General features: G+C 37.7%; 1 protein-coding gene across 3 annotated transcripts in view; it reads right to left on the reverse strand.

The window, feature by feature from the left end:
- The window catches only part of DYM (dymeclin), a 221406-nt gene that overhangs the window by 174531 nt on the left and 31875 nt on the right, over positions 1–15000 (reverse strand). For all 3 annotated transcript variants that reach the window (XM_067315529.1, XM_067315530.1, XM_067315531.1), the window contains 3 exons: positions 11995–12067; positions 1312–1437; positions 81–223 (listed from right to left, as the gene is read on the reverse strand). In XM_067315529.1, coding sequence (XP_067171630.1) covers positions 81–223; positions 1312–1437; positions 11995–12067 — 342 coding nt within the window. The remainder of the gene's footprint in view (positions 1–80; positions 224–1311; positions 1438–11994; positions 12068–15000) is intronic.

The following is a 15000-nucleotide window of genomic DNA, read 5'->3' on the forward strand; positions in this document are numbered from 1 at the left end:
GTGTGTTTACAAGAGTGGTCACACCGAAGGCAATGTACTTCATAAGGTTTGAAAAACTGTTTATAGAAAAGACGACTCACTTGCCACCCCAGAGGCAATTCCATAAAGCAGTCCTCCTCCATCTGTTTGCTGCTGAAAGACGTGAGTCCCTGGAGGCGGGCTTCTTTCTTGTCTAATGAAATTATATAGTAAAGTTTTCACAAGTCTGCTGGTATATGGAAGACTGAAAAGAAAAACAAGACAGCCTTAGTCGACTCAAAAGTTGCAAAATTTGGCTCAGCTACAAAGTCAATGCTATGCACCCCTTTGTGCTCTGGAACTAGGCTATGTTTAGCTTTTTGGGGGGGTTTTTTGACCTACCTTCTTTTAGGTTGGAAAGGGAAAGAACGCTCACGTAAGGCTGCGCTGACTTTAGCGGGACACTGTGGGATCACCTTCAAGGGCAGGATCATGACAACGTTTTTTGTTTATTTTCAGTTTTCAATACTACTTTTAAATCAACCATTTAAAATGTGGAATCACTGTATTCTTTTACCCCAAGACACAAAGGGAAAAATATTTATGCAAGGGAAAAACATGGTATTCATTTGGTTTTCCCTCTATGTTTTGGTCATATAAAGCAGGTAACAAGAGCATTCCTCTACCCCCAAGATATTTTTGGCTGTGTGTGTGGCTGGGGTCAATTTGCAAGGAGCAGTGAAACATCTGACTTCACTTCAGTGATTCTGACAGGTGTACACAAGATCTGTTGGATTTAAATAAGGCTGAAATATTTCTAAAACAGAAGAGAATTTTATAGAAACAGCTGGTTCCCATCTCCAGTGATGATTTCTAACCCTCTTCAACCCATGCCCTTTGAACTCTTCACATTACCCTAGACTCCCTACCCCAAATCTCCATCCCTCTCTACCCAGAGGCCAGGTATCTACCAGCTCAGACCTACCCATACCACCATTTCTCCCAAGTATTCCCCAGTCTAGTTCTCTAGACTGTAATATTACAGGGAAAAGCCCATAGCTGAATCAAAAAAACATCCTGAAAAGTGAAAGCTATTTTAAGAAGCCAGTGAAATTATCTTCAAATAAAAATTAAAACTGCTTCCAGAATAGTTTTACTGAAATCAGGGCTATGAGATTTAAACCTGAAACCTTCCAACAACCTTTCAAGATGCATTTGTTTCGGTGTCTTGCTTTCTTTTGAATTGCAATCAAAATGCATTTCGTCATCTTTTGTTTTCAAGTACAAAGAGTCTAAACAAGCCATGAGAAGGATTTGTTTTGCCATTAGCTACAGCCCCAGAACACGACATACCATCGACCATGCATCAGGTATTTATGAATGATGCTCTCTCGCAGAATTTCCTTGTGAAATAATTGGCAGGAAAGGAAGACAATAAGCGTCGTCACGGCCTCCAAGGAAATGCTGTACGTTATATCTCTGCAGGAAAAGGGGAATATTTACAAAGGTTAATCTACCACTTTTGTTTACAAACTGACTTCTATCATAGGAACATGCAGTAGCTTCACATGTGGTTATACACTGTTTAGCACAGTGAGTCTCAACTGGGAACACGGAAATAACAAGTTCAAAAAAAAAAAACACTTGTTAAAAAAACAGAATCACTTCATACGGACAATAGATTATTTTTCTTAGATGTAAGCATTTTTATGACATGCCAAAGGACAAGGCAATATAAAAACATTGACGTATTACCCAGAACATTGCAATTGCAATTTTCAGACTATACTTCATTCTAATAATAATATCTCAGAATATTAACAGGACAGTCCTTTGTGCTGTTAAACACAATTGTCACAAAACTATCATTCCAGGTCAGAGAACGGTCCAGCTAGTCGAACATGGCTTCCTCTGGCAGTAAAAGTGGATCTCTAAGAAAAGGATAACATACAAATGCCAGCTTAAGTATAAGAAATGCTTAGGATATCAAGATACTGCATATACAGTTGTTCAACTATTAAATGGTATTTGCAAGGCCATGGTAAAGTACAAAATTTCAGGATATGGCTAATTTCTACTGCCAATTCCAAAGAATGTACTGTAATGATTAGACACTGACTGCGCATAGTTTAGCAAAGCTCATTAAGTTGGACAGGTTAATTAGGAAAAGCTGTGCAGCAAACAGGATGGGAGATAGAGCTGCTATTTTGGACATCTTGTAGTTTCTGTTGCTCACTCTGCCTAAAGTGGCCTTACTACAGATCGTATTTTTAAAAAGAGGAGAAAGGAAAATGGTATTTGCCTTCTTAATCAGTAAAAAAAAATTACAAATTGCACAGAAACTTTTAAAACACAGTGGCTCACTTAAATGTGAACCAGTATTATTTTTGCTTTCAACCAATATGGACTACTTTTTCCTCCTCCAAATGGAAGGAGATGTCTCATCCAGTGCACCAATAACATCCTCTAATCCATTACAAAGATTGTTCTTAAGCATTTTTAAAGTTTCCTCTGCTGTTGCTACCTATTTTCGCAGTATGCTTCATGAACTAATAATATTATGCTATGTATAACGGGTGTAAGGGGCCAATTATCAAGTTATTTTGACATTCTCCCGGGAGCTTATAGAAATTCAGAGATCTCTTTATATTTCCCAATTTCAAAGATTTTATAGTATCTGTATTTTAAAAAAAATCCAGCAACGTGTGTTAAAGCAGTCATGTTAAATTTATTTCCTGCATTACAATGCCACTTTCCAACGACTATATTCTTAACAGTTAAGGCAAGCGTAAACACAAAACTGAGGTGCTTTTTCAAACAATGATGACAAGGTAGTGCAATATCTCTTGGAAAAAAACAAACAAACACATAATGGAAAAGACTAGTGGGAATAAAACTGCTAACTCTTAGTCTCAGGATTAGAACTGGTGTAGTCCTTACAAAAAGGACAGGCTTTTTCTTTAGAAGAAATCAGTTTAATTTTTAGCACATAATTATTTTCATACTCTCAAGTGTGCTACTAGAAATACTGTAAATAACTTGCATGACTGTAAAACATGAGGAAGAACAGCTTCATGCATTATAGCATATAGATAGCTTAATTAAAACTCTTTTGTAGTAGCTCGAGGCCAGAGTTGCTGGAGAAAGAGAGCATTAGTTATTTGCTCTAAGCCAACAGCAAACTGGAATCACAGTTTCCTGGATCGCAGTGCTATGCACAAGTCCACTGCGCCCCACTACCTCTGATACAAAAATGTTTTTGAAAGAGAAGGTTATGCAAACTCACTGTTTTTATTCTCTCTCTCTCAATTTAAGTATTTGAATCCATAACATTTTAAGTTGCATGTCAGGAAAAAGACGCACTGCCTAAACAACGTTCTTCCTTAAAAATCGTGAAGAGCATTTTAATTAGCTTTCACTTCTGTGAGTTACTGGACTTTTTGCCCACTCCTCGGAAAGCTGGCCAGTGTAAGTGTTGATAATTAGATCAGGCCAGAGGTTACACTGTGATCTGGTTCCACTGCAAATTCCTCTGAGCCAGGAACCAGACCGAGCTAGGAACGGTTCCCAGCTCCTCGCTAAAGTGCGATGTATTGCCACTGACTACCTATGTCCGTCCCAACCAAAGCACGGAAGAGCTATAGAGCTACTATTAGATGTTTAGCCACCAGGAAAATTTGTAAAAAAAAAAATATATATATATATATTTTTATACGAAAATAAAATGAAAAGCTTGGAAGAAATATTTTCGGTTATAGAAAAAATTCAGGAGCTTATCATCACAGAGGCCAGGAGTACAAGAGCAATGACTCCCTCCCCTAAGTTTAACCTGGTCCGATGAACCAAAGGCAGACTTCATGACGTGCTGCAACATCCGAAATACCTGGGTCGCTCTGCTGAGGGGAAACAAATTTCACAAAGTCTAGTATGCCGTTTCTCCATTTCAGTCACTCCTTTAGTTACTTCCCTGACAAACCACACAAGTGGAAAGGCAAACCTAAGGGGACATTGCAATGTTCTTTTCCATTTTTATAAACTCAGTGTAAAGAAATAAACAGTGAGGTTACTGTAACTTTTGAAAAAATTCTGCTTTCAGTACCCTTATAAAACTCTGAAGGAAAAAAGAAAAAAGTTAAATTCATGCAACTCCAGTTAGTGAGTTATTCTCTTTTTCTCTCTATTCAAAATCCAATTAAATAACACTTAACTGCAGATCCATTGTAGAAGCAGTTGTTCAAATTAAATCTGCTCTCATACAAATGCAATTAAGAGTCCCAATATCTGGGGTAACCCCTAAGACAGAGTCATCCTTAATCCAGCAGCACAAGGACAAGCTTCAGAGGAAAATCATTTTCTCTGCTAAGGGTCAAATGTACAGTTTCCGAAACTCAAGCATTTCTAACAGGTCACAAGAACTACCAGGAACCTCTTTTAACTTCAAAGAAAATACTGTTTATTTATATTGAGAGACTATAGAAAAAGGGGGTTTTTGTTTTTGATTTTATTTTTTTTTAATGTTCATATAGAATGACTTTACATGGAATTTATGCTGATGTTTGACTTCCTCTTAAAATTGTTTGCTTGCAGATAAGGAGGAAACTAGAAATAATGAACTCATGTATCAATTACATGTCAGAATTCTTTATCTATTTATTTCAGAAAACCAGAAGAAGGGTATGATGGTTTGAGTTTCTGTACAGGTTTTTTTTTTCCTTCACAAATACCTTACAAAAAAAACATCCACAGACCCCAGATAAGGCTTGTGACGATTCCATGTCCCAAGTAAATACACTTTATAGAGCAATGCACCGTACTATACACAGCTCTCCTCTTTTCTGGATTATCTAGTTTGGAGATTTCAATATTTATTCTGGTTTATTTTTTTTTCTTCTTTCTTTCTCTCTCTCTCCTTTTCATTAGAGAATATATTCCTAAATCAAGCAGACAAGCTAACAGATATTCTTCTTTTGCTCCTCTTTTAAGAAGGATTTCTTTCATGAGAGCACAGTCAGTCATGCACCTAACTCTAGAAATCATGGCAATCATGATTTTTTCATGAAATCATTTCTCTCCTGCATTTGAGTTATTTCTTTATTCAAAGACAGTGGGTTATAAGCAGCTATTCTCCTTGGTTTCACATCAAGTGAGGTATAGCAAGTTCCTGCTCCTTTACCCAGACTGAGCAGGTCCAGTTCCTTGCATAAGACACCAAACTTAAAACTGCCTTCTGGCAACAAGTGTTGCTTTAGAGGCTACTGGTGTACCTAAAAAACTGTCTTATCTATCTGCGATTCTCTTAGATTATAAACTCTTCAGAGAAGGGGTCATTTTTTTTATTCTGAGTTTGTATCATGACTGGAGCTCCAAAATACAAGACTTCTGGGTGTTAGTGTAATATAAGTATAATTTAACCAAAACTATCCGCTTGCTGCATTCAAAACTAAGAAGTGGATTTGGACAACCTTCTACCAGCATGATCTACCAAGAACTTCAACTATCTACCTAAGTGTCATCACCCTGCAGCTGCTGGCCTCTCTCCAAGCCCAGGCAATGCTGAGAACTGCTTTCTGTGCTCATCCACATCATCCAGCTTTGTTCCCTGCCTGAGAGAGAGGACTGCGAAGGAGAAACCAAGATTAAGCATAGAGGCAACCAATCCCAGTTAGGAACTCCAATTACTCCTCAAGTCACATGCTTTTGTAAACACCTTTATCACTCAATGAAATGCAGCTATTTCTACACCTTAGCAAGTGGAGGTTGAGCGCTTATAAATGATTTCACACACACAAAGAGCAAACAGGCTGAGCAGTCAGAAACAAAACTCTGAATTTCAACTCACACCATCACACAGACCACGAGACCAAATCCCCTCCCTGTTTAAATATTTTCCTGAACTTTCACCCAGCCAGAGCTTTCTACTCTAAGTATTAAAAGGTTAAAAGGCAACTCATTTTCTAATTTCGGAGAGTTGCCAAAAGGGCTGATTCATACAAAAAGCCTCAAATCATACAGGAACCAGGTTTCATTTCCCTGCTTCCTGAGGGTCCACCAGAAAGGTGAAAGAGGAGTCACCACAGAGAATAGGAGCAGGTTTGAAAGTTGAAAAGCAAGTAGAATATCTGGTTATCAGTCTCAGGATACAAGTACAACTCAAAGTGAACGTAATCTTTCCTCTTGGAATCATTCCTGACTTTACACCCACTGGTGGCAAATATGCACCGTGGTGGCCAATAACACGCTACACATTACAGCTGACTCCAAACATCTGGGAGACGTCCCAAACAGGCACTCAAGCAATACCAACTGAGAGCAGAGGGCACCTCCAACCTCTCCTGTTACATCTTCCCACCACTGGGCTTTCTTAACTGGGAGACAGAATGAAAGATTGAGAAAACCACCTAACAAAGCTGAAAATATTCTGAAGTGACTATTTAAGTGATTAAAACAATTGTGGGATTTTGAGACCTTTTATTCCCAGGTCTTTTCCTAAACCATCCCAGACCACGTGGCTGAATACATTTTCAGCTCACTGGAACTCAGTTTTTCCCTCTACAGATTGAAAATATTATAAAGTATTTAGGATTTTCAATTGTTGCACAGAGCTATGTTCTTCTATACTTATCTCTGATATCAGCAAGTCTTGTAAATAGTATCCACTAAATCTTAGAACAAGAGATGACACGAAAACAGTCCAAAATACTTACCCATCAAAATGGGCAGCTCAAATTACTAGGCCTGTGTAGCTTTCAACTCTAAGGGAAAAGGCGGCAGCAGCAGAAAGACAACCTGTGTGCTGAAAGAGCTACTGCCAAAACAGCGCAGAGAACTGGACAGTGCCAGATCCGTATGAATCATGTCAGGTCTTCTGGCAGTGCAGTCTAGGTGAAAGAGAGACCTGCTCCAGCGCTGGTGGAGAAAGGTCTCTTGATAACACCACTTCTCCTTCATCTCGCTCACTCAAATATGAGCCACTGATTTCAAGACAGAGTCAACTCAAGGTAGTGGCACTCAGTGGCAACAACAACCTATTTTGATCTAACACATGTTTAGGCAATGGAAAAAACAGGCTAATGCCTGTTAGTCTGGTAGCTGTCACTGATTTTAAACAGTCTGCAAACTCCTGAGGCATCAACAGATCTACTCAACTTCAGTGCCTATGTATCTTGGCTGCCCAAATCATAGACTGCACCCAAATACTTGCCAGCAAGTGTTTTTTCAAGATGTATCCAATACCTGTTGTGATAACAGGGCTGAAAACTACGACAGAGAAAGTACATTATTAGGAGCATGATTATACTGCATGATGAATGATCAAACAGTCCAGAGCTTTGGTATTAGACCCTGAGATTACAAAGATTGTTACAAGATAAATACAAGACTGTTACAAGTTGAATATAAGTAATAGCTAGCCTGCTGAGAAGGCAGGTCATACAGAAACACTAATCTGAAATAAAAACTAAATTAGAATAAAATTAGAACAGAAAAAGAAGAATATGCAACACAACTAAAGGTTCTCCAGCTTGAGACTTTTAGACACTTAAAAGGCCACTCATATGCCTTCACAAAACAGAAAAGGATAAATGACTGATAAAGAAAAATCTTCAAAATAAACAAAAATTAAAAAAAAACACTTGAAACCCATTGATCTACTTATCAAAAAAACAGCCAAGTCTAAAGGCATTTCAGCTCAGCTGCGCTGTTGAGCTAACAGATGGTCATGCAACACAGCACTCTTCGTGGCTACGCAAGACAGCACCCATGCAGACAGAAACACTCATTATTCACTCAAAAGCATCTGTACTAGGTCTTGACCTGCAAACACTCACAACAAGACAGAAAAGCCCTCAAAGAAACACATCTTGTTCTGCTACACTACAAGGTGCAGCTGCGAGTAAAACCCCCTTTACATTTATCAGATCCCTCCTACAAGGAGCACAGTAGTCTCCTCCTATGTTTATCAGCAGTTGTTCATAAACCTTGATGATCTTCACTGAGAAGCAGTATAAATGTCCATCAGTTGGGGTATTTCAGCTAGCTTCAACATCAGCTCAAACAGATGGAAGTTTCCCTTTGATGATTAGACAGAGTTGCCAAAAAGTGCTGAAGTCAAATAGTTGTTCAAGTATCAGAGCTACTACACTCTTAAGTTCTCTGAATTGCTGTTTTTAAAAAGCAGTATTCTAAGCTACTGTTCTAAAAGTAATAACAAAAAAAAAAATACAATATGAAATATTCTCCCCAAAATAGGGGAGAAATTAGCAAGGAAAAAGCCTGAACAAAAACATTTCTCATTATCTGTACATGACATTGTTTGCACACTGCAATGATTCTGCAGAGCTTTATAATCAATTATATTTCCCTTCTTCCTCCTATACCTGAGTATTAAACTCCCAGAAAATGTAGAGATCATCCTTAAATGAGTCAAATACTGTTAACAGGATTCCAGTCTTTCAAATTTAGTTTCAAAGAAAGACTGCAACCTAAAACAAATTTAACTGTACAAAATAACAGAATGTAATGGAAATATCAACTAACTTCTAGTGGCACCACAGGGTGCTACTTAACAATGATGTAACTGGATCACAGTATTTCATTTTTCCTCTATATACATTTATAGTTTTTAAATGAAGTGAAAATGTACTGATAACAACCAGATGTTCAGTTGTGCGTACCCAGTTCTTAACAAGCTGCTGAAAGAAGCCTTTATAATTTAAAACTTTGGGAGCTCAATCTTGCAACAAAATGTTAGCGATAGTTTCTATGCAAAACAGATATGATTAAATATCGAAGTTGTACCTTTTTTGCTGACTATGTAGTTTTGATCATTAATGCACACTCTTGGGTGCTAACATCAACATGACCAAAGAAAAAGCAGAGTATCCATAACACACCCAAAGGAGCCATAAATCAAAGATCAACATACCGTAACTCAAGTCTTACAAGGGACTGCACAGGTCTCATTTTTAAAAAGCAATAATGTAGTTTAAATAAAATTTCTTAAAATTAAATGTCAATATTTGACACTTTTCCCTTTGGCTTTTTGTACAATGCAGCAGTCTGCTTTGCAAAAGGGTAATTAATCTAAGGTCTTTTTAATAAGTCTCAGATAGAGGGCCACAAAGCTGTTGAGTCCCACGGTCCCTACTACCACCCATTTTAGCTATGCTGAGGGCAACTTCCATAACGTGCTTTTGCCTTTCCCAATGCAAGTTCTAACTCAGAGAAATAGCTTTTTCTGTTCATGATGGATAATTCTGAGACAATCTTTCCAGCTGTTCATCGCTGTACATCTCCGGAACTTTTCTGAACAAAAATCAACACATTTCGGTTCTTCAGCTATACCTCACAGGAAGAGATAGAGAGGTGAGTTACAGACTTCTGATTTGTCTTCCTCCCCATCTCGCACACTGTGGTTATTAGTTTCGAGCTTGACTGCCCAGTTACATATTACAAATGCGTCTACACATTGTTTTGCAGCCAGACACGAGCTCATTTCGCCAAGACTCTGGGTGAAGCAGGCTCAGAGCTGAGCAGGCTCTGCTCATGCTCAGGGCAGACTCGATCCTTCATGAGTTTGGTTAGCCCAGTGCCAAGCCCAAGCCCAAAGGCTCGCTCTTGGCCAGGCTGGAACACAGGCCTAGACTAGGCACCCACCTGAAAAATACTACATAGAAGTATCCTAAAACTCTCCTCCCAACAGCACCCATCATCTTACACATACAACTTCTCAATGTGATATTCCAGACTGAACAGAAATGATATCATCTATCTTATAATCAAATTTCTCTTTACTCCATAACACAATCTACACAGCTTCATCCAGCAACACTGTCTACTATGCAGTCCACTCGGACAACCAATTCCTTCCCAAAACTCATATATCAGACTTGAAATTTTCTTGATCTATTCCAGTTACAGCAAAAAAATTAACTACTCCCTTGATAGAAAGATGGGAAAGAACTGAGCATAAATCTGATCAGGGAGGAAGGGAGGCCAAGAGCCATGTCACTACCAAAACAACTCTGATGACTCCCCTGAAAAAAAATTTAGTATTACCTTAGGCAAAAAATGCCTCAGCTTCATACCATCTTTATAAAGAAAAACAGAGTTCATTTCCTTCCTCCCGCAGTAGATTGTGGTCCTTTTGTCTTCTGACTTAAGATACAGCTACTTTTGATTTACAGTACAGCTGCTAAGAAGGCAACCTTCAGCAACAAGAGAGATCAAACTGAATGAAAACTCTCAGCAGGGACCATTTTTCTGACCGTGTATTAGAGCAAGCAAGTTTTTCCATACCTTTCCCCTACCTACTTTCCTTTCAATGACCTGGGGAAAAAAAATTATTGTTAAGGCATTATTACGTTGTTAAACACATTACATTGCTAAACAATACAATATTATACACTTTTATAAGTGTTACTACCCTACTTAACCTTGTCCAAATTAACAACGCAGTAGCATACTATCACAGGAAAAATTTAGCCAAGAAAACTTGTTTGCAAAAAAAAAAAATCTTTCCACATCTAACACTTATGAGAAGAGTGAATATGATTCCAATATAGCTGAACATTAAAGATTATAGAGCAGTTATATAACTTTGAGTGAACCATTATTATTACTATATCATATTGTAAAATAAGTGCTTTCAACAACTATTTCCATTCCCAGCAACCACATTCACGCAGAACAGAGATGCTGACAGGTTCAACTGTTGAAAAAGGTTAAGAACAATTATGCCTGCAAAATGTTTTCTGCCAGAAAGACAGAATAAATGATATTGGACTCTATACAGCCATTGGGACTTCCAAGAAGGGAAAAAAAAAGAAAAAAAAAAAACAAACAACCCACAGGATTTATGAACTTGCCCATATATTTCAGTCCTTTCACCCCTTCGTATTTCTTCTAATCTGTGCCAAACAAAAAGTGTATCTGTTCCAGGAAGTACTGACAGGCTTTGGAGAATGACACACTAAATCATATTGCTAATTCATTACACAGTGACTACCAAAACCCTCATGTAATGCTGACAGCATTGTATTTAATGAGAGCAATGTTTCAAAAACTATTGTATCTTTGTCAGCTTTCCAACCAAAAGAGCAATCAGCAGTATGAAAACTAAATCAGAGATATGTACTATACTATAACAGATAATCTGTGAAACTCTTTCAAAGTTGTGATGCTTTAATTGCAACAACACATATTTGAGGTACAGATAACAACGCAATATTAAACACAACAGCTATTGCTAACACTATCTTTGGTAAAGTTTACCTTGTAAAGAAAAGGTAAAATTAAAAAGGACAGGTGTGAAACTTTTTTATTGGAGAAAAAAAAAGTTCTTCTCCCTTTAATACTATGGACTGCAAATAAGAAAAGTGAAGGATGCTTCATGGCACATATCCCAGTGGCATGTGGAAACAACACATCTCAAATAAGACAGATGCATTTAAAAAAAACAATGGAAACAAATCAATTTTGCACTGGAGATCTACAGAAACATTCTACTTAGTCACGTCTCTCTTCTTCAGCTATCAATTCACCGGTATTTCAGAAACAAACATTAAATGAGAACAAGCCACACGACTGCAGTTCAAAAGCCCACTCAAGCACAGAACAGGAACTTTTGTTCGCATCTCGCTGGGTGCCCCAGAGATGAAGTGATGATGCCTCTGATGTACCCTCCCCTGTAAAAATAGCACAACCGTTTCCAACCAAAAGTTGGTAGTAACTTTCTAGTGGGTACCTAAAACTTTCAGAGGTACCTAAAACAAATAACAAAATTACAAAATAAAACAGGATGCCTCCTGCTCATGGTTTGAACTGGGTATGAGATGCTGACCATTATTTCTTCCAGCAAAATATTCAGGGCTGCTACTGGCAGCAGTTTATCATTATCAGTCCTTTACCATAACATAGAGCATTCAAATTCAAAAAAAAAAATTTTTTTTTTTTAAACATTGACCCCCATCATCTTAAGTTTTATATTTGCTCAAAAGCTTGGTTTAGAGAAAGAGGCTGCAAAGAAACCCAACTTACAAGAGGGGAATTTCAACAATGAGCTGGATGAGGCAACACAGCAACTCTTCGATGAGGTCTTCGCATTCTGTTCCTGAAAAGAAGCACACCAAAGGTTTTCTGAATTTTCAAACACAAGAAAGCATAGATTTAAACACATAGAATGAGACAATCAACACTTAGGAATGCACAAACACTAAGTTTCATCTGAAATTTCATCTGTTTATGAAGATGGCATTCTTACCCAAAACAGAAACCACTTGAGATTATTACTAGAGGGAATGGTGATATTAGGCCTTTTATATATAAATCAAATAAGTAATAACAATTGGATAAACTAAATGGGAGGTTGGTATCATAGGAAGTATGCTAACATTGAGCACACCAATCCTTTCCCATACCCACAAGCTTTACTGCTTAACTAAGCTCGTATTAAATGCAGCTATTACTAACAGTTTGGTTGATTGATCACTAGGGACTCCTACAGGTCCACAGTTCAAGTCTCCTCTCAAAATTGCCCACACTCCATACATATTTCCCTCCACCCCTTTTTTTAGTCCCAAGAGGAAGCAGAGACAAACACAGATAAATGAAACTATGTGCTTTCTAACATACACCGAACAATATTCCAAACTGTGATCTTCCAAATGAATGCAGCCTGCAGTGCATCCACAGTAGGCTATTCTTAAGCAATCCAGTCTCTGCAACGTGTTGTGCATGAATGCACATTTAGCCAGTGAAGAGGTTTCACACATTTCCATCACAAATAAAGATTCATGATTTTCCAAGTATAAGTGTGCAAAAATTACCCTTAACTCACATACACAATGTGACAAAACATGTGACATGATTAAAAATTTATTTTTTAAAAAGGCTAGAGAATTCTATTTAATAAAACTGGTAGTGTTTTACATTAGTATTGCAATTTTCAAAAGCAACAGGAACAGAAGATTTTTTTTTGAGAAAACCATCAAACCCTCAGTTGTTGTCAAGTAATACCAAAAAACAGAAGATACATCCCTTGAATCATCAAGGTTTTTTTCTGCTTACAAAAAAAAAAAAACCTATAGAAAGATACATAAAACACAAAAAAGTGAAGGATTTTACAGCGCAGAATGGCCTTAAAGCAAGCACGTTTTTCCCCCTTTGCCTCACCAGACAGGCATCACACCACTGCACCACAATGACTACCCAAATGGCTATTTATTTTGCATTTTCAGACAAATAGGTCTTGCAATAACTACAACAATTAGAGCCAAGTCGTGGCATTGTTATTCTGTTTAACCCAAGTTTGTTCTTAATTCCAGGACTCAATTTTAAGAAGCACACCAGAGGGAATATTCACAGTAAAGCAAAAATCATTCTTTTCCACAATCAGTTTATTAAAAACACATTAAAAATTGTCACCTAGTGAACTGCACATTCTAAAGGAAATCAGTTTTTTAGCACGGAAACACGGTTTCCTTTATATAGAATCCCCCATGAGTAAACACAACGTAGGTCCTGTTAGCACAAAACTAGAACTGCTAAGAGTATTTAATCTTAGACTGAAACTAGGGCCAATAATGAAGTCCAGATATCGTATTGTACAGCAGCTTGAAGGTGAATCGCTTCTAAAATTTTATGAATCTAGAAAAGGCTTCTAGAGTGAGACTTCTGTGAGTTTCCAAAAGGTACCTAATGTTTTTTGCTTAATAGTTAAGGAAAGGGGTGAGGGGAGAGGGAAAAAAACAAGAAAAAAACATGAGACTACTATTTCCACCATGCTATATACATAACTTGTTTGGAGAGAGAACAACGTTATTTGAACATGAAAGGAGGCTTTTTCTTGCACTTTAGATTAAAACTAAAGCAAGACGGCTGGTTAGCACAGTGATGTAGAATGGAAGATGTTAGTCTTTCCTGCTCTGTCCTCAAACTTTTTTTTTTTTTTTTAAACTTAATTGCTGTAATCAATGTCATTCAGCTGAAATAATTAATGCATCCTTTTCCCCATCGGGGCACAGGCATTCTTGTTTAATTCTCGTCTTGCCAAGACAATGAAGCGGACGCATGCCAAATCTATAACGTGAGAGCGAGCTATAAACATGGAACACGATGTGTTTTCATAAACAATGCCTTTTTTCAATAGCAGGATAAAGACAATACATACAATACTCATTCGCATTAAGAGATCGCCTACTTGGATTAAAGACACATGCAAACCCTTGGGGCAAATAAGTAGAGGGTGAATCTGTTCAGATAAGATTGGAGCAGACTGACACAGAAAGAAATCATAGGTACATCTACTAAACTCCACTACAGTGTAAAAGTAACTTCAAACACACACACCCAGTTAAAAAGAAATCCAGTTATGCTGAGGTACCATTTTTCAACCACCATATTTGAGGCCTCGAATATGTGGATTACCTGCATGATTTTGCTACTTAAATAATACTGCTTTGCTTTAAACATTCTCAAAACTACCCATGTTACAGACATTGGATTAGCAGGCATTACACAGGCAAAACAACTTATCCAAAGCAAACTAGAGGTGCTATTAGATGCCCCTTCTACTAAAACCAACGTAGCTCCACCACTGGTCATAATACAGAGTCTAATATAGATAACATAAAATAGTCTTGCTTGCCAAGTGACTAACTACGGTGTTGTCAAGACCTGATCTGAGCTGCTGCAGAAGCTGGATGTGCCTAGTATCAATAAGATATTTAGACACAGGAAGGAACAGCCTCACCCTAGATGCCACCTGCTTTCTCTGCCCTGTTGCTCCGGTGCTCCTATAGATAAAAACCTGGACACCAGTAAAAAAAAATTCATGTTTCTTGTAGATGAGTACTTAAAGCCTCATCCATACAGTTAGTTACATAACAAGCAGACTTCAAGAAACCAAGCTTTTGGGGGTTTTGTGGTTAGATCTTCAGCTCCCAGGCTTCTCAAAAGTTTCCACTTTGCCTTAAAAGTGTTAGCAAAGAGTAAGAATGGCAATTAGTTTATATAGTTTCCTTTATGTGATAACTGAAAGCTCTT

The sequence above is a fragment of the Apteryx mantelli genome, chromosome Z, assembly GCF_036417845.1.
Source record: "Apteryx mantelli isolate bAptMan1 chromosome Z, bAptMan1.hap1, whole genome shotgun sequence".
NCBI lineage: Eukaryota > Metazoa > Chordata > Aves > Apterygiformes > Apterygidae > Apteryx > Apteryx mantelli.